The sequence below is a fragment of the Rhopilema esculentum genome, chromosome 6 (assembly GCF_057945365.1).
Source record: "Rhopilema esculentum isolate cy_ngs chromosome 6, ASM5794536v1, whole genome shotgun sequence".
Taxonomy (NCBI): domain Eukaryota; kingdom Metazoa; phylum Cnidaria; class Scyphozoa; order Rhizostomeae; family Rhizostomatidae; genus Rhopilema; species Rhopilema esculentum.
The window spans coordinates 927,494-951,163 of NC_142820.1; the positions used below are offsets into that span (position 1 = coordinate 927,494).

The following is a 23,670-nucleotide window of genomic DNA, read 5'->3' on the forward strand; positions in this document are numbered from 1 at the left end:
AAGAAGTTTATTATATGCAAATTGTCCGTGTCAATGTCGACTCTTTAAGTTACTTTAATCGAGCAAGACTTAATGTTATAATTCAATTGATTAACCTTGATTATTTCTCATTGTTGGTTTTTATGCTAATTTATTTATTCTTTGTGCTATTCTTTCTTCGCATCTCCAATTAAGAACGGCTTGATAGCAGAAGCTCGGCGAAATTGCTATGTTCAGGTCGTTCCGCGATGTCAAATTAATTAAGGCTTGTTTAGGGAAATTTTTTCAAGAATTGTTCTTTTTCCATTTGAAGTAAACCTTACACTGGTGAAAAATAGCAGGCGGAAAAGTGATGGCAAAAAGAAATTCGTAATCCTAATAGAACTATTGTGGTTATAGAGAATGGATGATCGGGTCAAGAGAAGAAGTGAACAGGACGCGCATAATCGGTCGGTATTTCTCATAGCAGTCTGGTGAGTAAGATCTTGCTTAATTCCATTTCAATAGCGAACAGCTTCTTACTTTTGCTATCGCATACGACCGCCGACATCTCAACCCGTGTCTAATTAGGTCATGCACAGTAATTAACAAAATTACATAGTGGATTTTTCGTATTGCAGTTTAGCTATCAAAGCTTTAACGAACTGGATAATCAATGAAATTAGACCTGGTCTGGAGAGAAGTTATGGCGACTGAACACCATAACGGGAAGTTCAATGCACAGCTCCACGCTAACCTCAATTGTGCTTACTATCCCGATTTAGAAGCTAGCTAAATGTCACAAAAATAAACGCAATTCAAAATAATCAACTAGTCATAATCATTCGATTTGAAACAAACGCGTTTCTCATTTAACAAACACCAAGTGTCGTTCTCGGAGTCTTTCTTTTTTAGAAAAACTTTTGCTTAACGTTTGCCAAGCCCTTCATGAAATATCTGAAATGTTGTAGGTTCAGTTAATGCATTTTGTCTTTGAGATTTTACGATTGTTATCTGTGTCGTCATAAGTGTTGAGACCTTGATTTCTATAGCGTACAATAGCTAGACATTTATTTAAGAGTATGTACTAACCATCAATCTGTTGGTGACAGGGGTGGGATATCGTAGCCAACAATTGGTAGGTCTTAGTTATAATGACACAAAGTTTTCCTAGTGAAAATGAAATGTAAGGGGATATTTCTTTTAAATATCAGGCACTATCAAAACATCGTTGAAAATTCACTGCTTCAGCGTAATTGCCAACGAATTCTAATTTATGTTAATATATGTAGAACAATTCAAAATAGAGCGCTTTTTGTATTTGAAAATGAAGAATATAGCTGGAGTTTTTGTATTAAGTGCAGATCAGTTCGAAATATTTAACAATTGTCATTTGTTACCGAAATTTAAAAGTTAGCCTGTATGATTTGCTACTAACTTAAACGATTTGTCATTCACCTAAAGACAAAATAATGATAGGTTGACAAATGGCTTTCCAGATTTTCTTCGCTATCACTGTTTCTGTTTCACACATTAGTGGTGTTAATCAAATAAATCTGGTAAATTGCGACTTTGTGTATCTCAATCAAAGTATTATGCTTGGCAGACAGGTTTCATTAAGTGTGAAAAATAAACTATTTCTAAAAGACGCGTTTTTAACAGCAAACAAGCACAAGGAATTGTAAATGTACAGTCATTGTATAGAAATAAGCACGGGTTGATAATTATGAGAATTACGAGGTGTGAAATAAATATTATTGTTTAATATGTTGGATTGCGATTGCCATTAAAGAGACAGCCTGTCAAAGAAAAATTATGCCTGCAGGAATTATATCTTGCAAATTTTACAAGCAATGTGAAAATGAAAACAGATATTCATTTTGAAATTTCTCGTAAAATGTGAACTGAAGAGTCCCAAGGATTTGAATGTTCGTGTTGCAGGTGTGCTACACTTTGCTCTTCTCTTACTGCCGCTATGAAGGCATAGCAATGTTTTGTCTGTGCAATGTTGAGAAATGGTAATGACAGGGAAGACATGCCCGTGCTATTTGGTCATTGCTAATTTTCAAGCAATTTAATTTCGCTACTGACATGGTAAAGATTTTAGATAAGCTATTATAAGCAGGTTTTATTGTCGTTTATGAGACCAAACGAGCATCCTAGCGATAAGTTCGTAATCGCTTCAGTTTTAATAAACTTCGGGTCTAGAACTACATCGTCAGCTGGCTTTTCTTACGATAATTTTGATTGTATTGGCGGTTACTATGATCAGTATGTCCATGTGTGTTTGAGATTGTGTACATAAAGAGAGCGCCGACGTGTTTGAGGTTATGGCTCGCGCTCACTTCGGGTCACGGCGTTGCCTCTTGGATATCCACAGCGAAAATCTTAGAGCGACGTAAATGAAAACTGGGCGCCCCTCGCTTGAATATTCATTACTTGAAAGTACAGCTTCTGCTCCTTTTTTGAAGAGAAACGGTTGTTTAATTTGTCTTTGATATCATTTTCTTTGATTTGCAAGTTTCCGACAAACGAAAAAACAACAGACTAAAGCGCCTTCTCTAAGTCTAGAAGCTGCATGTGATTAACTCAAAGAGCGAAAATCTGCAATTTTGGTTAGGCCGTATCGCAAAGCGCAAGATAAACGAGGCTAGTATACCGCAACGTGTCCAAAAGCAATGCGGCATTTTTTCAAAAGAGATGTTCTTTAAGTGCGTCGCGTCGCTTAGACGGAAGAAACTGAAACAGCCTTTACACCAAATGAGATGACGAAATTTGAATGTAAATTTACTGTTTTGTTATTGACGAGCTAGCACTTGATCTGCTTAATTTGCGTAGGGAATGTTTCCAGTTGGAAATACATGTAACATTAGAGCCAGTTTAAGCAATGCAGTTAGCAATCGGTGAATGGCGGCTGTAGGTTTTCACCCTAACCAAAACAGGCTACGTGCAGGAACTACTGTTTAGATAGGTGGACAATAACACAGGGAAACAAACAGCTCTTCAAGGTGCCCGAGGCCTTTGGTTTTGTTACTCAAAGTGCCAGCCTACGTGAAGCTTTGCCAAAATCTTTTAAGTGTTTCATATTGATACGTTGCTCTTCATAATGCAAAATCAATAAAACTCGACTTTCAGAATACCCTCACAAATTTCTGAAACTTATTGAGAAATGCTTTTAATCATAATCAACAAAAAACTCAACAACATTGTTACAGTTGAGTTAATTGCAATGCTTCTGATAATGCAAGCATTGTTCACTTTAATGAGTATATGGTAAAATTCATCTCATAACATTCTAATTCAGTATATTATGATCTCTTTTATTCGCTAAGGTTTATTTTCTTCTGTTATTCTGTATTGTGTTATTCGTTGCTATCGAATCATTATTATTATTTGCAATGAATGTTCAACAGATGGAAAACGTACTCTACTGGTTCAAGGGGCATTTCAAACCTGTTGGAACAGTCTATCAAAAGTGTCTTTGATTAATAACCAAAGTAAGCTTGCCTTCTTTTAGATTTTGCTTCAAGTTCTTCAACTTGTTATCTTTCAGAGAGTCAAATAGAGGGGAAGGAGGGGTTCTACCTTATCCCTTCATTACTTAAACCTCTAAAGATACCTTTAAATGAATGTTCGATGAACGTACATAACTATGCCATATTCCATTTTTTGCTTAAAGTTCCGTTTTATGCAAGGCAGCAATAAAAATATATCGGGTATTGCAAACAGATATCCATCTTTAAGCTAGCACGAAAAGACGGAAATTCGATTAAGTAGCTCATCATCTTTTCTTGGATGCAGAAACTGCTTAGTCACTTGTTAAAATGTTTTTGTAATAACTATCAAAGTTTCTCAATCTGCTTGTTAAGCTACATTCCCAAGATATTCAAAGTTCCTATGTTTCTATAGTCATAGAATTTGCCATTATGCCAGTGATTCCAAATGTAAGAGCAATATGTATGCTTCATTTGACATTTAGTTTATGTCATCTGTCGCATCGCTGCACCTGAGTTTTTCCTCTGGTATCAGCAGTTTCATTTCCAGAGTTGCTAGGTTAAGTGAAAGCAAGTCGCCCTCCATGAGACGTAATTAGTGGCTGTAGAGAGATTGTAGAGTTTGGAGGAGAATTCCTGTTGAGTGCTGCAAGAATCGTGCTTGAAGCTCGTGTTTTCCTGAAACATTGTTCTCTATTTTGTCTCCTGACCAAAAAGAGAAAAACTTAGTTTTATAAAGAAATATAAGTCGCCCTCCATGAGACGTAATTAGTTGTTGTAGAGAGATTGTAGAGTTTGGAGGAGAATTCCTGTTGAGTGCTGCAAGAATCGAGTTCGAAGCTCGTGTTTCCCTGAAATATTGTTCTCTATTCTGTCTCCTGACCAAAAAAATTTGTTTTAATAAGAAATATAACTTAGTAAAAGAAAACTAATATAAATAACTATTATGTTGCACGATTATTTTGTGAAATTTTACTAGATTCCATATGCTTTTAAGTCTCAAAAATAGTAAAAAGCATTTAAATGCAATTTGGTTCATAGGAAAAACTAATATATCAGAAAAGAAAGTATGAATAAGGATTATTACTTTGTAATTTAAGGCTCTTTTTCAATATTTTTGCTTTTGTATAATGTATTTGAAAGCTGCAAAATAAATAAGAACTTGATGGAAATGGTGAAATTATTTTAGGTATCTTAGAATTTTCTGTTTATTTGAAACTGAAACTATGTCTGAATTCATATTCTGAGGAACAGTATTTCAAATACTAAATTTCTCAATTTGTTGAATATCTTTCACCAAAAATACTTATTTGGAAGACTAATTTTCATTGCTATTTGCTAGCTTCAAAGAAATTAAAACACAGTAGCTGAAACAGAACCGTTGGTATAACATCACGAGAAGCTAAGCGACAGTATCAATGTTGTCACAGCTTTACCATAATGGCAACTCCAGTAATGTGCTCTAAGAGGAGCAGAACACTAGATTTTTATTTGTTCAAGTACAAATTTAGAGGCAATAAAGTGCTAGTGCCGCTGCCTCTTCTTGCTTTTATATTTGAATGACGGCATTTATATTTGAATGACGGCAATGTGGCTCTGCAGCATGCAGCCAATTTAAAGAACTTGATGTACGAATGGTGCCATAAGGACGAGCATTTTTAGCTCTTTATGTACAATATATCAGGTTTTTTAAATTTCCTCTTTTTCCAAGCTTAGATTGTCTGTCTCTGTTTATAGCTAACTATTGAGTCTCTTCGACCCGTCAGATGTCCGCCAAAGATATGCTTCTAAAGTGAACATTTCCCGAATGACTGATTAGACAGGCGCCTTTGAAATGGAAAAAACTTTCAGTAATTGTCATGGTGTTGGAGTCAGCATTTTCGCCGAACGCAAGGACAAGAGATGATATGATCGTGTTTCTCTTCAATTGTGTCTGTGTGTCTGTTCTTTAAATAACATTACTCCAACCTTTTCTCCCTAGACACAAGAATCCATGGCACTTTTTAGATGCTTAATTAATTAATCTGAGTAAATTTCTGAATAACAGTTTCCAAGCAGGCCATGCCATCGGCTATTAAAGCGAGGCAACAATTGCTAATAGCATGTCTGTTGCTACGATTCACTGATAACATCGATTGCAAAATCCAATCCAAAGAAATGCGTGTTTTTGATGCAGTTAGTTCTGCATTTGAATTGTATGGATATGCTGAACTCATCTAATTCCAAAACTCTATTGGCTTGCAAACTTTGATCTATCGCACTATATTCACCACAATTAACTATGTTTGCTTGATTTGCTTCTTGTAATTGTATGTGTTAAAACTTTTAATTTGATCCCATGTCTTGCAATTCATAAGCTTGAGTTGTTTCTTTTAGTTTTCTCTTCTTTATGTTAGGCTATATAAGTTAGGACGTCATGACTCTGGTTGAATATTTTTAGGAAAATTGGTCAGGGAAACTAATAAACCAAAGTGTTAAATTTCTTTTTTAATTATCAAACTGTTTTGAAAGGATATTCTTTATTTCTTTGCTTTTGTTTTGATTATCTTCAAAATTTTAATGTTGCTTTCCAATACCCATTGAATATTTTTTCGAATCCTTCGCTTATCTCTTTCTTTTGTTGTAGATACTTTGTTATTTGCAAAAGGCATTCGTAACAATATTTCAACATTCTGATTGAGCCTTTTATAATGTCAAATTCTTGAGTTAATTTTCTTATTCGGATTGTTGACAGTGTTAAAGAATGGATGATGAACAACCATAAATGAGAGATGAAACGGTGCTTCTTGTTGATCAATGATTGCTCCTCTATTCGTCCATCCATGTGGATCAAGGGGTGTTTCTCTACTCGTCCGTCCGTCCATTCTTTTTAATCAGATATTGTTTGAGTTATCATTGACAAGTGTGTTGTTATGAAAAGAGCAAGGGGGCCTCGCGGGAAATGTCTCACGATCAACAGTAAAAGTAGAGAACATCAAAGGGGCTCACTGTTCAGCACCCCTGAGCCCCCAAGCTCTACAGCCTTAATTTGTTGACAGTAAATGTCACCCTTTAATAATGTTGCTTCATTTGCAGGCTTTATCACTAACTAGTCCTTAAGGAAACAGCGCTGATAACAAGGTTTGGTGGTGCCTAAAAGTGTTATTGTCCTATGCTACTCTGCATAGAATATAGAGTTTAATGAAGTCATGAAGCAATTACCACTGAAAAGCTATGGGCATAAGTATCACCAAATCAGCCAAATTGCATATACTGTTCAAATTTTTGTAAAATTAGCTGGTAAAACTCTTTTACCACGTCTAAGCTACAATTATACGATAGTTTTGGTTATTTCATCATTTTGTATCTATAGAAATTATGCTGTCTTTCTACTAGGCCAGTGCTAAAAACGATTGCGAATAGTTTGCCATATAATTCTTACGTGGAAGTACACTTCTGTAAAAAAAACGTTATGGAGAAAGCAAAATTAAGTTATGACAGAGTAGACCAAACGAAACCAAGTTTTTTTATCAAGTTTTATGTAGCAATAAATGAAAAGAGGATACTAGAAACAAAACCTTGGTTCAATTCAGAAAAGAACTTAATAGAGGAACATTGTGCCACTGACTGCACTTTTGGAACTTTGAATGCAAGTAGACATTGAAGTGTGTGAACAAGTCGACCCTTCTCTTTGCCTTGTAGCTTCTTCTTAATCAATATCAATTTTGCCGCGGATCAGAACCGCGCTTCCGTTAATCCATTCCATCAGGTCTTGCTGGTTCATCGCTACCTTCTCTATCCAAGGTGATTCAAAATCAATCAAATAAGAAATGTATTTAACTGTCAAACAATTATATTTTATAACATAGTTTGGCTTTGCTATTACGCAATGCAAAGATTTTTTCTCTCCTTTTAGATGATTTGTCCAAGATAGCGTATTAAGAACAACAAAGCCCCCTTCACTTTAATCATATTCCTCAGATCCTGTTGCGATAACCCTTTTTGTAGCCTCTTCCGCGTTGCGGTTGCGCAGAACGCCTCAACAAAGGCAATTTCTCTTCCAATAATTTCTTTATAAGCCACTTAACGCGATGTACATTGGTACATTCAATATATGAATGGAACACATCTAACAGAGTAATTTTATAAACTCAATCTTATTTCATGATCACAGCATGATACTCAACGCTCTTTTACACTGTGTATTTTTCAACCGTTTATCTTCAATCACATCTAGATGGACTGCATAGAAAATTGTACTTTTAATTCAATACAACCTAAGTTGGGCAATAATCACAAAATTACTTGTTTCATTATCAAATTGTATTAAAATTGTTTCACTGTAAGAAAAACCATGACTATAGTCAAGACACTTTCGTTGGTTACCAAGAATTTAATGTTTTGCCAAGATGTGGAAGGTAGGTGAATGATCAGAGACCTCTTGTTCATGTCCATCAAACGTGTAAGGAACGAGAACCAAGCTTAGATATTTGCACTGCAACAGTGTTTCTACGTTCATTTTCGCATGCAGGCCAAGGATGCAGGCTAAAGAACGTTCGGATGCAGGCCAAAGAGCTTTCCAGTATATTTTTAGCCAAAAATAATATTTTATTCCTGTTAGGCTGTATCAGAATTTCCTCATAAATACAAAATTCTAACGCTTTAACACTCCCTTATGATACAAAATTATCCTATTTGTTCGTTCAAAAATAAAAAATATTGAAAGGTAGATAAAGATTGTTTTCAAGTGTTAAAAAACTGAAAAAGAGAAGGCATATTACAGTAAGTAGAAATGCTGCAACTTTTTGTAACGTTCTCTTTGAAAGAAGATTTTAAAACCAGAGAACTATCATTTCTTCGTTCGTTCAGTTAATGCACATCAAAGATAGTTGGTTAATGTACATAACTGTTGCCTTACACTTTCATGTGCTGGGTGTAACTCTTATTGCATATTACAAACCCAAGAGCAATTTCTCTTTGCAATAATGCAGATACTTTCCTTTGAATACTTCTCTGATCGTTATCATGATCTATAGTGTTTCTCAAAAACAAGATTATTTTAGGCCTATTTACGTTGTATATAGATTGTCAATAGCAAGCTCCATCTTTTGCAATATAGCCTATCAGCTTTCTTTTCCCTGAACCAGCTCGCACCACCAAAGAATAACATTATTTAGAATGCATAAGCAATCACTTGATTTGGTTGATGATCAGTGCATGTTGAGGTTTATTGACAATGCACAATATAATTTTTCATTAATCACATCATAACATTGGTAACTTTCTGAAGAAGAGCCAAAATAACAGAAATCCTTTAGCAAACATCAAACCTTTCATTGGCCACATATCACCATGTTTTTGACACACTTAAATGAATTTGCAAATTTAGAAGCAATTTATAGTGTTCTTTTAGGATATGTGGTCAAAATTCAAGATTTCTAAAAACAGACTTTTTATGACGTAACCAGTAGAAATTATATATTGGTTGGTAAACACTGCATGTTCATCGATGTACTCTATTTCTTGGTGAGAATATCTTTCCTGGTATATCAAACAGATAACTGCTTAGGAAGCAAAAAGATTTGAAAACCTCATAACAAACAACGATAACTAGGCCCTCATGTGCTTTCTTGGTGTTGTGTTGTTTCTGCCGAAGATATTCCACAAAGCACTACAAGCAGATGACATCACCATAGTGAGTCCAGAAGCTAAACAGTTCATTAAAAACCTTGGAAAGCTGCATGAAGGCCAAAGAAAGGTTCTTCTTCGAAAAAGTGCTCTTTCAAAAAGAAAGTCGCCAAAGTCGGATGAATTAGTTTGTCTCTGAAACAAGAAATTTCAATAAAATAGGTTCGGAAGTTTGCTTGCATTGGAGAATTTCGTGAGTAACAGACTGGCACCTAATGATAATGTCAAGGGCAGTTCATCTAACATTGCGAGATTCCTTTCAGAAAAGGATGGTATTCGTGAGGTCCATGATGCAGTTGCACCCAACGTGACCTTTGTGCCTCAGCAGACCAAAAGGAAGATGTCAAGCAGAGCAGCTTGGATAAAAAAGAAACTGGAAAGCAGTCTTGCGAGCATGGTGCACCCCAATGCACGATTATGATGGTCTGAAAATGTTTTGGCCAGGATTTTTGTTTTGCAAGCCCCATTCTGCAGATTGTGAGAGGTCAGTGTCTGCATACGTTGAAATAAACTCTGTTTCCAGCACCTCTTGGTCTGAGCATTCGCCTCCATTAACTTTCGAAAAAATTAGTAGAGGAGCTTGAAGAACCACGGTAAAACAGCGAGTTGGGCCCCCGCAGCTCCCCTTTCCACCACCGTACTCTGCAATCATATGCAAATATTTTAGCGCTGCTGCATCGTCCAATCATCATCACTTCCCCATCTCGAAAAAAATGGAGACTGTCATCACCAAACTACTCCTTACATCCTTTGAAACGCCTTTCCAATCACGACTATGGTTTCCATCAAGCAAGGTCTCCTGGTTATCTTCTTGCTTATGCTGTTCATATTTGGTCCTCTGGTCTAGAATACCTTGGTGAGAACAGAGTCACCTCTCTTGACATCTTCAAAGCTTTTGACTGATTGGATGTTAAGATCATCTTTCTAAACCTCCTTTGTTTTCTTCGCACCAAACCGTCATAAATGGGATTGCAGGTCCATTGGTGTATAGTTAATAGCACCATAGTCGTTAGAATTGATGGTTGCCTGTCCAGCCCTCGTTTCTTTAATGCTGATGCTCCACAGGGCTCTGTCATATCTCCTATTTTGTTCATCCTTTTTCATTTTCTCCCACTTCTGGAAGTATTTATTATTTGACTGATGTCACTTATCTGAGCTCATCGCTTTCCTTTGATTCGTGACACGATTCTTCTATAAATGCACTTATTCAACAAAATACCACAGCCTCACTTCTCACTAATTGTCTGGCAATAATTGAGAACTGGGGTTAAGGCAATGCTGTTAAGTTTGATAAAAGTGAAGCCAAGTTCACGTAAATATAACCCCAACATTCCTGCTGTATCAACTTGGTCTTTTTATATTTTTCAACCTTATTTGGAAGTCTTGCCATTTGTTTATTGATAAAGCTTGTCTCAAAAAACTTTGTTCTGCTCCCCTCCAGAGTGTGTGCGTTTTCTAACCTTCACATTTTTTCTCCTTCACTATTTATAAATTGTCTTTTTCTGGATTTCTGCTCTCATCTTTTGCGTTACTTTTTAGCGTCTACGCGACAAAATCAAGTGATAAGCTATTCGCTACTCGCCTTATCAAAAGCTCCAACCTTATACAGTACCTTCACCCTACTTCTTATCGATGTATAGCAGCCGACACATTCATATTTTTCATTCCAGACATCCCCATCAAGATAGCTCCCAGGACACCAGAGCTTAAATCAACCCTTGGGGCCCTAAGACACATCCAAAATAGCAGATACTTTTCCCGTGCTAACCCTTTCCACGTCCTTGAAAAATTCACGAATTCTGTCCCCCACTCATTGTTCATTTCCAGAGCTTGTAAACACTCGAACGCTCCTTGCTATCCCAATGTTTATATATTGTTTTCTTTAAAAAGTTCCAAAATCTTGATTCACCTTCCCTCTCCTCTAAGCCTTTTCCTCCTTTCCCCTGAGTAAACATTGCTACAGCTTTTCCGTGGGTCTTATCAAACTATACGAACTAAAAAGGTCAACAGCCAATATGAAATGGGTCATCGTGGCCTTATCAAGGCTTTCCGAAGGAAAACTGAGTTAGCTAACCAAAAGTTTTTAAAAGGGATAAAAAGCGACGAAAATTCATAAAACTGACATTTTTTCTGTTTGAGGTCATATGCTTTTTTAAGGCTACCTCTACTGCAAATGATTGTCCGGAAAAAATACAGCGTTTTGGTATACAACCCAATGCAGGTTTCGCAATCCAATTGAAAGAGGGTTTTTATAAAACAAGTTAAACTCTACGGTTTAATCAATTATTCTAAACGGATATAGCATCTCTCAAGGAACATTCTTCTTAGACAGATATGCTTAGTAATATGACACGGGAAGGCTTGAAGATGAAGACATAACTAATCCAAATTAGACAGAACCCGTTGAATTTATGCATATTTCCTAATTGATATGATTTGAAATCGTATAATTACGAAAAAACTTGATTTTGTGTCGCTAGCACTGCATAAAGGCCACCCATGGCTTTAGGATCGCTCAAAGGATGCGCTCAGTCGAAGGATCTCGTCTTTCAGCCTTTTAGAATAGACTGACAAATCTGATTCTAAGAATTAATAAGCAAGAGAAACCTCAAAGACTATAAATTACCTTTGATTTTCAATTTAATTTTTCTTATATGGAAAACAGACTTGGCTCATAAAATTTGCAAGATTTCCTCTGATTCTATTAGTATGTTTGCTGTTGTTACATGAATAGCCAACTGACCTGGCTTTTTTGCCCAATATCAATGCATTTGGCTTATTCAATAAATAGTAATATTTAAGAATTATTTATTACTATTTTAAAGCAATACAAATATTGCTCTATGTCGTTTTAATACCTGTTCAAGACTATTCAATTTTATAATGCAGTATTTATTTCTGATATCCTTTCTTACTGTGATTTTTCATATTGTGTGTAGTAATGCTTTTCTTTAAATAGACATAACCTATCAGCGGTGAAGGCAATAAAATTTCAAAGGCCTTTTGTTGCGAACCCTATTTTTCTGCACTAATTCGCAATATCTTCCTCTGTAAAGCTGTTAAGTGTTCAATCATGCTGTTTTATCTAGTGCTACATTTTGTAAGGATATAAAATGCTTATTTGTCACTCAAAAATTAAATGTTCTGTTTGCTTGCTTGCTCTTCTAGCATGCTTTCCCTGTTAAAACACTGCCATTGAATAAAACCTTGTAGACCAACCTACCCACGCACAACATACCCAATAGTTTCTGGTTTAAGACAAATAAGAGTTTCCTAGAGGCTGGTACCCTTTCCAGATGTAAAAATGTTATAAAGTAACTGAACTTCTAGAGGCTTAAAGAGAATTGACATGCCACAAATAAACAATTTTCAACATAATCAAATAGGTAACAGATTAATGCAGCTTCTGACTGAAATAATAGTTTATAGATCTGCACATTGTTGTTAAAGCAATAACTTACACCCACTTTTCTTTTTTCTAGTGCCCAATTCAGGTTATAGTCTTTGGTAATGTATCATACATCTGGTAGAAAATGTCTTGCTGTACGAAAAAACAAATAGTGAATATACAGAAAGTACAGCTGTACAAATTGATATAAAAATTTTCTCTTCACCTTTTTTTTGATTATATGAAACCTGAAAGTAAATGATACAAGACCTAAATTGATAGTTGCTATAAAGGATAAGCTTCTCAATGAAGCAGTAAAAAGTAAGTAACTCCAAAGTTGCTTTAAGATAGGGATGAGGTAAATTCCCAGTTTAGAAATATACAATCTTTATATCCAATCAGAACATGGTGTAGACTCCGAAGTATTCATTGCACTGTCAACAGGACAAAGTGCACTACATAATATACTGGCTTACAACAATCTTTTTTACTTTGTCTCATTTGTCTTCTTAGTCTCTTCCATGATTGGAAATATCAGCAGAATATCAAACAGATCATGAACCTGAAGTTATTGATTACATCTGTACATTTTACATATGTAGCTGAAGGAAACAGTAAATTGTGCCTCTTTATTGTAAAACAATAGCAAACTTCATTATTCATAGTTTGATTACTAACAGAAGTGTTGATCATTTTTGAGAAATATTATTTCATGAATGCTTCCTCTAGGAGCAATATAACATTTTCCCAAGATTCCTTGTGAATGTAGAAACATACATAAATGATTTTTAAGCTATGTTATGAATGATAATATTTTGATCAAAGCTGCTAACCATTAAGTCAGATATCATTAACATACCGCTTGTTCCATAACAGTTTTTGCAACAATTCGCTTATCTGAGCCACGTTTTGATAAAAAGTTTTGCTTTTGAAACGTATTTGCCTCAATGTTTAAAATAACGATTAGCTCTTGTTATTATCTACCAGTTGTATTTTGTCAGGTTATGGTACCATATTCAAGGTATGGTACCATATACCGTATAGGTAGACAATATTCAAAGAGAGCTCGCGCAAAAACCTTTTCCCTGAATTTACATCGAGGTAGATAGCTTTTCCTTTAAACATTTGAATATAGAGAAGAACCAGTCTGTTTATCACTAAATTGCAATACATGTTTAAACATTTGACTTTGGCGCTGCTGACATATTCACATTTCTGTGGGAAAAATGAGCGAAAGTGAAAGATATCACTGATTCGTTTTCATCTGTAAGCGTATTCTAGCTACATCGTAGATAAAGTTTAGTTCACGTCCTTAAAATGTTTACCGTTCCGCCATTAAGTGCTCGATGCCGTATAGGCAGATTTCAACACGCTTTGAGTGAATAATAACAGGACGGTTATAAGTTGCTTTGAGAAGGTTCTATGAGGCAAATTCGTATTGAAAAATATGCTAATTGATTATGTGATTTATCAAGGACTTAGCCTGAACAACAAACTTTCTAGTTCCAGTTCAAGAGTTTTTTAGTTCAAGGAAATTCTTGTTCAAGGATTTTTACTTCAAGATCTGAAAAATGCTTCCGGCAAGAAAAACTCATCATCGCATCAAGAAATACTCATATTTCATTAACTTTCAAACTTTATCGAATTTAGTTTAGAATGTCGTTGCTTGTAGTGTAATCACTCCTAACTGTTATTTGCTTGATTCAAGTTAGATTGAATTTTTAGTTATTATCGAATGGTTAAAAGAAGCTTCTTAGAATATCTTGTTTGTTGACGTTTCTTGGCGTAAATTCATGCTAGTCAAACTTTTTTGGCTTGGTTGTTACATATCTATTCAAGGATATTTCGAACAGAAAGTTTTATCCCAAATTCTTTCATGATCCAAACTGATTATTTCAATGATGGATTTCTTTCTCTGGAAATATGCCAAAACTAGCCGTTAGCTGGTTTAATAATTCACTTCTTATTTCATATCCATAGAGAAACAAATGAAAACATACGAAAATTTTTGGGTTGAACTTTATTTTTGGGTTGAACTTTATTTTTGGGTTGTTTTTATGCAAGAATTCAAGGAGAACGGCAGTTTACGATGTATACACGTATGGCTACCAGTCAAAATGTTATATTTTCAGACAACCTTCGTGATTTTTACTGAAAAAGTAAACTTTACAGCATGGTCATTTGTACTGGACACCGAAATGTAATACCAGTAAATAAATTATCGTCAGTAGCGGCGCCACGGAAAGGGGGGGGGGGACTGGGGAGACACGTCCCCCCAGTTCTCAGCAGAATCGATTTTGTATTTCGTCTGAATTTGATAAGAAAATGTTGGGGGAGGGTAATATTTTGACACCGTACCTTTTGTGATGTAATCCTATGATTTTCAAACTGCCAATTTTCAAACAAAAGTTAATCTTAGGCGTTCCCTTCGAACAAAAAGGGAACCTGTTGGTAAAAGGGTATTTTCTGGTGGTTATTAATAGGGCGTGGCTTAAATTGTTCTGGTTTTCCCCCCCAGAGCTTAGAGGCTGGCGCGGCCATTGATTATCGTGATAACGATTCTTTCATTTAGCAGACAACTCACAGACGTGGTATAAATAAAGGTATTGTTGCAGCCCAGAATTGTTGGGATAACAAGTAACTAAATTTTGTTAACCTCTTGTATTGCTTTCATGCGTAACGCAGGAACCGAATTGCTCTTTTCTAACCTATAATAACAATGCATCCGTGTTTATTCACATTAGCACATGCGAACATGAAATCAAGGTGATACGCATCATTCCATCTGCACGCATTTGAAAGATCTTGTGGCATGGCACTATCCGCACAAACAGAAGCAGTCAAGAGGACGAATCTAGATCAAGTCTTCTAATTGATTTTTCTAACTTCCACAGATTTGCAACCATAATCGAATAATATCGAGTTTGCCTACCTGAAAAGCTGTGAAATCATTAGGTTGTCATTTATGCTTTTCCTAAGCTTGGAAGTTTTAACAGCCAGCATTATTTGCCAATTTCATTTGTCGTCTATTTTACTGATCTTATTCGACTAAGACGGTAAATGAGTTTTAAGCAATAATTTTTACTACGTTGCTGTCTCTCATAGTTGAAAATGGGCTTACAATTATCTAAAGGTGCTAACCAGAATGTAGTGCTTTCAGAATCCACCAAATTTTATTGACTAAGCAGCATGTTAAATTAAATTAAGTATGCCCTTGTTGATTTTGGCTTTGCTGCAAATTTAGGTTTTAATTCCGTGATCATATTCTACTTTGCTAATGATTGTTTTCGTGAACTGCTAAAATAGATCGGCGGATTAGGACTCTTGTTAACACAAATAATTCCGGTTTATCTAAGGTGTAGATTTACTTCACCACATTGCAAACAAGCGAGGATTAATCAAATATTTAATGCAGTTAAATCGTCGATAATCTTAAAAATATGGAACGAGTTTTACTTCTCTAGAATGGATTTTCTTACGTTTTGAATTGATGAGTTGTTTTATCCTAAAGTTTGACTCTGTTTGTGTTACGTTGGTTTTGCCACTGTATTAATGCCTCAAATTTGTCGTTTCTGCTTGCCAACGTGCAATCAATTTGGCTTATCTGTCATTATTCACAACTAAACCACTTTGTAAGCTTATCTCTTATTTTTTGTTCAATGAAGTTGTTGCTGCTCTTTATCTCTGGCGATGCTGCTGAACTGCTATGTTGATGACCTGATTACTCTTCACACTTATAGCAAATTCCCAGAAAAGGTTTTCAAGTTTCAGAAGTGTACCTAACAAACAATTAACTCAAACACTAGTTTCATATAGCGCACTTAATGTGAAGTTGTGTTAATAAATCAACTCTACTACGTCCTTTTTTAATTAAGTGAACCCAAATTCAAAAAATGCTTTTTGTTGATGCTCGCTCATTCTAAATAATTTTACTTTCTGATTAGAATAGAACTTATCTATGCTCAAAGTTAGCTAGTTGCAATGGATATGCGCAGGGGCGCTGGTAAGGAGTCAAAATTTCCAAACGGAGCATCTTACTCATTCACTAATTAATTCTACATAGCTGAAAAATCGGCTAATCTTAGAATTATGGTTAAGCAATTCACATCAAATGCATCTATTCCTTATCTTTCCTCTTAGTTTAAATACTCGCTGATCACTTCTTAGTTAATGTATATCAGGGGACTATATGTTCTGACAACGACTGGGGTACCATGAATATAAGGCCTTTGACAAATGGTTTGTGTGTAAAAAATTCAAAAGACATGCGATGTACAATTCAAGCTGACAGACAGTCAGGTTTTTTGGCATGTTTACGTCTGACAATTACAACATAGGATACAAGGCGGAGCAAGTTGATAGCAGGCAAGTCGCAACTACCAGCTTAATGACCGAATTATCTCGCTGACTGGGTGTCCAAGAGCCTCGCTAGCCATATGATAACTTGATTAGCAAACTTGACCATTTTTTATTGAGAAAATGATGCTATTTGCATATAACAAAGCTGAGTGAAATGTGGTTGTGGCTTTACAAACGAGAATCTGCTTATCTTTCTTCTCAAAATATGGCTAGTAAACCCAGAGAACAGACAGAGCCTTTTGTTTTTCATTGGTGAAGGTTATAATAATACGTGATTAAGTTGCTAACTTTGTAGTTAGCTCAAAAAAGTGAGCCAACTTGGAACAAATCGATAGTTTTTAGTGGAAGTTTCAAGGTTTTTAAATCAATACAAATGGTTCTAAATCTTCATAATTGGGAATGTGCAACATGGTGGTATCGTTTCTTAAACACTCTGTATCAATGTTTTACTAGCAATATAAGCGAGAGTAATGCCTATTAAGTAATTATAAAAACTCAATGTAGCCATGGCGCTAAGCCCATAGTCAATGCTAAAGTAATTTGGAAAGAAAATGACAGTTATGGGTTTTAATTAATGCCAAATCCATGAAATCATACATGAATGTTTTCAAATACTGTTTGACAGAAATCTGAATGCTTATATTTTTCACGAGAAAATAAAATCATTGATTTGTTAAAAAACACTTGGAATGTTTCGAGAAAACCCATCTCTATAGCTTTATATCCACTGAAGTTGAGATACGTTGCTGAGGCGTCTGCCAATATTATAATTACGCATAAAATCAGAAAAAACTGTGAAGCAATAAATCTTTGAAATACGATTCAACAAACAAATGACCATCTTCTGCTGACAAAAATTAAAGCTTTGAAAATTCAAATTTTCTTAGCTAATGACTTGGTTTGAAAGAACTAAGTATATGATATCTCTATTAATGAAGTGTAGAAGTGTTACTGGTGAAGAAAAAATTCTAAATGGTTAATTGAATCTTTCTTGCTGGAAAGTGAATTGACAAATATTTGATAAAGAGTAGCCAACGATGCCACAGCTTAGATATAGTTTCAGGGTCGGGTCAGTTTCCAGGTATCTTACAATCAGTAAGGCGTTGTGACTGTTAAAGTGTAAGATTTTTTCTCAAAGAGTGTTGTGGTGACTCTGCCATCTTCTGCTAACTGTAACATTTAGTTTTCTTTCCTCTCCGCTGTAACGTGAAGAAGGACGTTGGAGGGAGGGGGGATGAGGTGGAAATTTTACTAAAGTTAAAGCTAAAACTGTAAAGGAAGCTTAAATGAAAAGTGATTTAAACCACAAAATTAGTTGAAAGGCTTAAATGAGAGAAGGAGACATGTAGTTGGGAAACCCCACCCCCTTATGGTACTAAAAGCCAATAGCAATCTGGCAATGCAAAAAGGTCGCTTTACAGATCTATGAGAATAGATTAGCTCAATTAATTCAAAGATTTCAATTGATAAGCAAAAATTCTCTTTCTTCTTTAACGAATTCCCTTAACTAAATCACTTTCGAATTATTGATACATTGAAGTTAAGATTTCTCGGAGACCAAAAGTAAATGGAACATTTTCCAAACCGTAGCTTGTCCTTTGAAAGTAATTGGTTTTGCAACAGGTAGCCTAGTGTACCCAAGAAACGACATATGTCGCCCTTGATGAAATGTTGGCTGTATCAAATTTCATTGGTTAGATGTGCCAGTCAAAAGTCTAACAAGAAGATTAGCATGACGACAGCTGAACTTTTCTATGTACACAAACTATAGAATGTTTTATCCTCTTGGCCAATTCGATATGAAGGTCGCTTGATATAATGAGAATAAAAGCTTGTCTTTAAAAGAATATGTTTCATAAAACATGCTTGCTAAAAGATTATTGATGACCTTGCTTAATGGCGTTTCAACGTTTCCTACGCTACTTCTCATGATAGGAGTCAAGTAGAAGAAGACAGCAATTATTTACCTCATTGCATGTGGCATTGATGAAAAACCTTTATTAGGCTTTTAAAAGGTTAAGTGACAGTTGTAAACATGCATCACATCTTTCCAGACTTGAGTTTCTGTATGTTCATCGATGTTGTTGCTATGCTTGGTTTTAAGAAGACGTAGCTTAACATCGTGTTTTTATCATCACCAGTTGTGACCCTGTGTGCATAACTACGAATAGAAAACGATTTACAAACTTGATACTGTAGAAGTTGACTGCTGGATTTGAAGGTTTCCAAAGGTCGAATGTTTGACGTTTTGCATCTATTATAGGTTGAAATTTTGTCTCTTAATTATATCTGTTGAGATTCCTGGGCTGTATGTTCAAGAATATTCGATATTAAGGTTTCACATCTTAAGCTAAATATTTAATGTGGCGTTGCCCAAGAATAGAGCTCGTTGCTGTCGATAGAATGGTTTCGGATAGACATTTAATTTCCATTTAAACCAACACGAGTCGAGTGTATTGCTAATAGAAAAGAACGGATTAAGGAAACAATCAAAATCCTGGTTTTGTTTCTCCATATCCTTGGAATAACAGTAACCGATATCGTATCGCTTTCACCTTGAAACCACTGGCAAATCCTAACAAAATAACGGAGACTCCATCTAAACGGGGTTATTTGCATCCCTATGAAAAAGCCTGAAGCCATTGAAGCTATGATTTGCTCATTAACATCAAGGCTTACTTCATTTTTAGGCTAATGTGATAAACGAGGAAAATTTGTGAATTTATTAAAATAGAAAAGATAGGGTACCCTGTTACCTTAAATTTCTTTGCAAATTGATTTTAGAAAATATATCATATTTTCAATCAAACCTTGGCAGAGTTCTTTGAAAGATACTGCAAAACTTTGGAGGAGCCTTGGAATAGGCCTCAACATTTGATCGTCACAGATAACCACGATTAAATTTGTCGTTTTTTGGCATTAAAGTTTGCCAGTGCCAAAGAAAATTGATTGCGTAATGAGACTAAAACAGATATACAACTACATTCGCTATCAGCCAGTTACTTTGTCATCTTATCTCTTTGGGTAGCTCATAATATCGTCTTATAGTCAATATTACTTTTTAGCTGCTAGTGTCTGGCTGGAAAAGAAAATTGAAATTGCAAAAACAAATCAAAGTGTAACAACATATTGCCGGAAAATGCCTTAGACATGGGAATAATAGAAATCTTCAATATTCATTTTCTTTTCTTTCCTCAAAATCTTTTCATTTCCTCTCTAAACATGCTGTAGGCGAATACCCCTCAATGCTCTTAAACATATTTCGTACTTTTCCGCAGAATGCTCGTGAACTGCTAGTTTCCTAAGGACAAAATTCTTCGACAGGATAAATTATTATAGAAGGGCAGTGGTAACAGTGCCCTTAACGTATATTTATCTAAAATAATGCTAGATTTCAGAAATTATCTTGCCGGCATTTGTATTGTAATAGAGATGTCAAAATTGAATAAAATTATGAAGTAGAGAATAGAGCAGAAACGGAACTGAAAAGATGTCTTATTGCTAGTGTAAATCATTTAGAATCTGCATATAACAATCTACATGTTATTGTAAATCGGGAACTTTTGAATAGAACTCAACCATACTAGATAATAAACAGGGATGTCTCCTCTTGAAGAAGCCTCCTCTTGGAAAGAGCTCCTCTTGAAAACCCACCCTGGTTGTTTTCCTTTTTCCACGAAACACCCATTTTTGGACATGCGCCTTTTTGATGAACCTTTTTTACGAAGTTTCCTTGCTTTAGTTTCTCTTTACTTGCAAAAGAACACTATGCTCATGGTACAGCTACTAAAAATAACCACTGAGATGATGTTTAACTTGTTTTTTTAGATTCTATGCAAGGCATACTTTGGTGAGATTGTATTTCTTTTGGCATAACGTGTTTCGAAAACTTGGAAAGCTGGCAATTAAATACTTATTTCTAGTAAATAATTGTGACTCTTCTTACCCTTGCTTTCTTTGCAAAATGTTTTAGGGGCATGAAATTTTTATCGCTGGCAAATCCAAGAAATGCAAACTAAATTGATAAAAATCTTTGAAGAATCGCGTGACGGGCTGTTAATTTTAACTTAACACACCTACCCAAAAATTTATGCCATATCATCTTTGCTCTTTGAAAAAACTTTCGAAGAACATCGCCCAACAAACCAGGAAATGAAGGATGATTTTTGAATTCAGAAAGTAAAAAGACAGCTTCTTGCACCGTCATTCATGTAGATCCACCGGTTGAAAAAACTATGAAAGAGGCTTGTGGTTATGGCAAAGATCACGTGTTGAAAGAAAATGTTCTTTCTTAATCAGTTTAATTGTTGGTAGGATTTAAGTTGATGAACAATGAAGATATTTTCACTTTTAATGCCTTAATCACGAGTTGAAAATTATCACTCGCAAGTTCCCGTGCGTCGCGGAGACCTGCAGATATGAGAAGCATTGCAATGTGCTTGTCTGTTATTGTTTGTTCAACGGGTGATTTGCTAGCATGATTGCTCGAAACAATCTGTGTAGCCTATTAAAGAATTGAGCTAGTCAAACTGGTCCAGTATTTGTTTACCTGCCCTCCCATCACTTGTAATTCAAAAGAAACATTGTGTTCTACTAAGTAACACTTCACAGCACTCGAACGAAAAACCATGAATTTGTCACGTGGTTAATTACTTATTTTAAATGTTAATCAAAACATAGCTGTCCTTCAAATACATGTCGTCTTTACAGCTCTAATGAATAGAAAAGTTTCGAAATACTTTGATTGGAGTGATCACAGTAGGCTGACAATACACTAACTAACTATAATCTCATTTCATCCCCTGTGATTGACACCAAACTATTAACATTTTCTGTCTGAGGAGGACCATGGAATTCAATATATTTCTTATGAAAACATCTATACTGTAATGATTATAGCTTAATAAAGCCTCCAGTTGAAAGTCTCAAGCAAATGAAATCAATTGGCATTCATAAGAAACAGACCAATTTTACTGTTACATTTAGTTGTTCAAATCATTTCTGTTCATTGTTATTTGCTTTGCAAATTCCAAGTGCAGTTAAAAAAGCATGCAAAGTCTTCATTTAAACGCCGGTACTTGCGTTCTTTAGTCATAATTCATAAACTATTTATATCTAATTCAGCATTTACTGACGTGTCTTTTGAGTACCATAAAGGTAAATATTTTCCTGAAAGCAGTGGTTCTCATTGAAACGTCATTGGCAGTGAAACCAGATAAAGGGTCGCCTCTGAGACTTGAAATAGCGCAAGCCCGAGGCACCTGGGATGTTGATTTGCCTTCAGCTTCGGATAAGATATTGCTTTGGGCTTGTTAATCAAAAGGCCACTGCTGCAAAGTCGACGAGGTGACGGCCTTGAAATCCTGTACAGATTTTCAACAGGCTCATAGAAACACTGTCAATTCTGGTTTTGGGAATTGAATGGGTCTGATGAGCCAACTTAAATACCCAAAGCTCTGTTTAAACTTTTGAATTTTCCAAAGGTTGATTAAGAATTTAAAATGCAAAAATTATCATATAAAACCAAAGGAAGACAACGAAAAAGAGTAGAACTTTGCTGTTATAGTTGGCTTGATAAGTAAAATAAGTAAAAAAACAAGCGGAAAATAAAAATCCTTCTACCAGATAATGATTGCATATGAATTGTTACATTGCTCTGACGAATCCTTTTAGCTAAAACAGAAGAAGCGGATGCCTTGGCTAGTGAGAAAACATCAAGAGATGACTAAAATTTTCATTCTGGTCTTTAGTATTGTATAATGTAAAAATATCAAGTGAAGCTTAAAGAGTGAAAGCAAAAAAATTTGCAGTAACTTCTCTTTCGGGTAATCATATTCATAAACATATAGGAATGTGTGTAGTATAAGTATAATATGTATATGTAATCATGCATCCAATTAGAAGTATAGAAAACGTAAGAAGCATGCACTACACAGCCACCCAATGCAACCCAATCTTAAAACAGCAACCCAATGTTTTTGCAATATCAGGATCTTGCAACGATTGGTTGCATGAATTAAGAATTAACCAGTGTAAATTGATTAATCCAAAGCTCTAGTAATACCAAAACTGATTTATTAGGTTACATTTGGTTATTTTTCAGTAAAGAACTGCTATATCAGACGTTTTCCAGAACAGAAACACGGGTGGGAAATTTGGCAAGCTGGTACATAGGTTTTTAATATCTTTTTTTGAAAAGCACTGGGTTAGAAACAAAATAGGTCAAATTTATAAGCATTTTTGCCTAAATTAAATTCAGGATATTTTTTAGCAGTTTCGAAATTATTCACATCTAGGGTTGGAAAACTTCTGAAATTGTGAGTTCAAAGTCTTTCACGGTCATATAAGAACAGGTGTCGGGGCGGATTGAAAGTCTTTTAAATAAATTGAATCCTTTGACTGGTTCATTACCCTTAGCAAATATAAAGTAAAACCGTTTATGAATGCTCAATTACCACATGACTTTTTGATCAGTGACGTGGTTTTTATTAGACATGGTGTTATGTACATGCTCTATGTAAACTTGATTTTCTGTTATAAGCGAATAAGTACTCACACCATTATATGAATTGCTAGGGTATTTGCACACTCTAAAACGCATCTTGTAGATAATACTCTAAGGTCGATAATTACGAAGAAAAAACGTGATCATGACACCAGTGTGATAAAACGAAGTATTTCATGTGAAATACCGCAATGCAAACTGCAATAAGAAAGGAACTCCACTCACTGAAATAGCATTTGACTGAGAGCCGTATTGCCTGGTCGGTGGTAAAGACTTAGCGACCGTCCGAGGTTCAACTA

At 35.3% G+C, this 23,670-nt stretch overlaps 1 protein-coding gene across 2 annotated transcripts in view; it reads left to right on the forward strand.

Annotated features, from left to right (window-relative positions):
- Positions 1-22,686, forward strand: part of LOC135685971 (uncharacterized) — a 35,767-nt gene extending 13,081 nt beyond the window's left edge. Inside the window, exons 5-6 of one of the 2 annotated variants that reach the window (XR_010516045.2) lie at positions 293-452; positions 6,187-20,716. Coding sequence is in view for 1 of the 2 variants with exons in the window: in XM_065202094.2 (XP_065058166.2) it covers positions 293-378 (86 nt within the window). In the remaining variant the exon portion in view is untranslated. Of the gene's footprint in view, positions 1-292 lie in introns of both variants that reach the window. The other variant, XM_065202094.2, reaches the window with a different exon arrangement.
- The last annotated feature ends 984 nt before the right edge of the window (positions 22,687-23,670 follow it).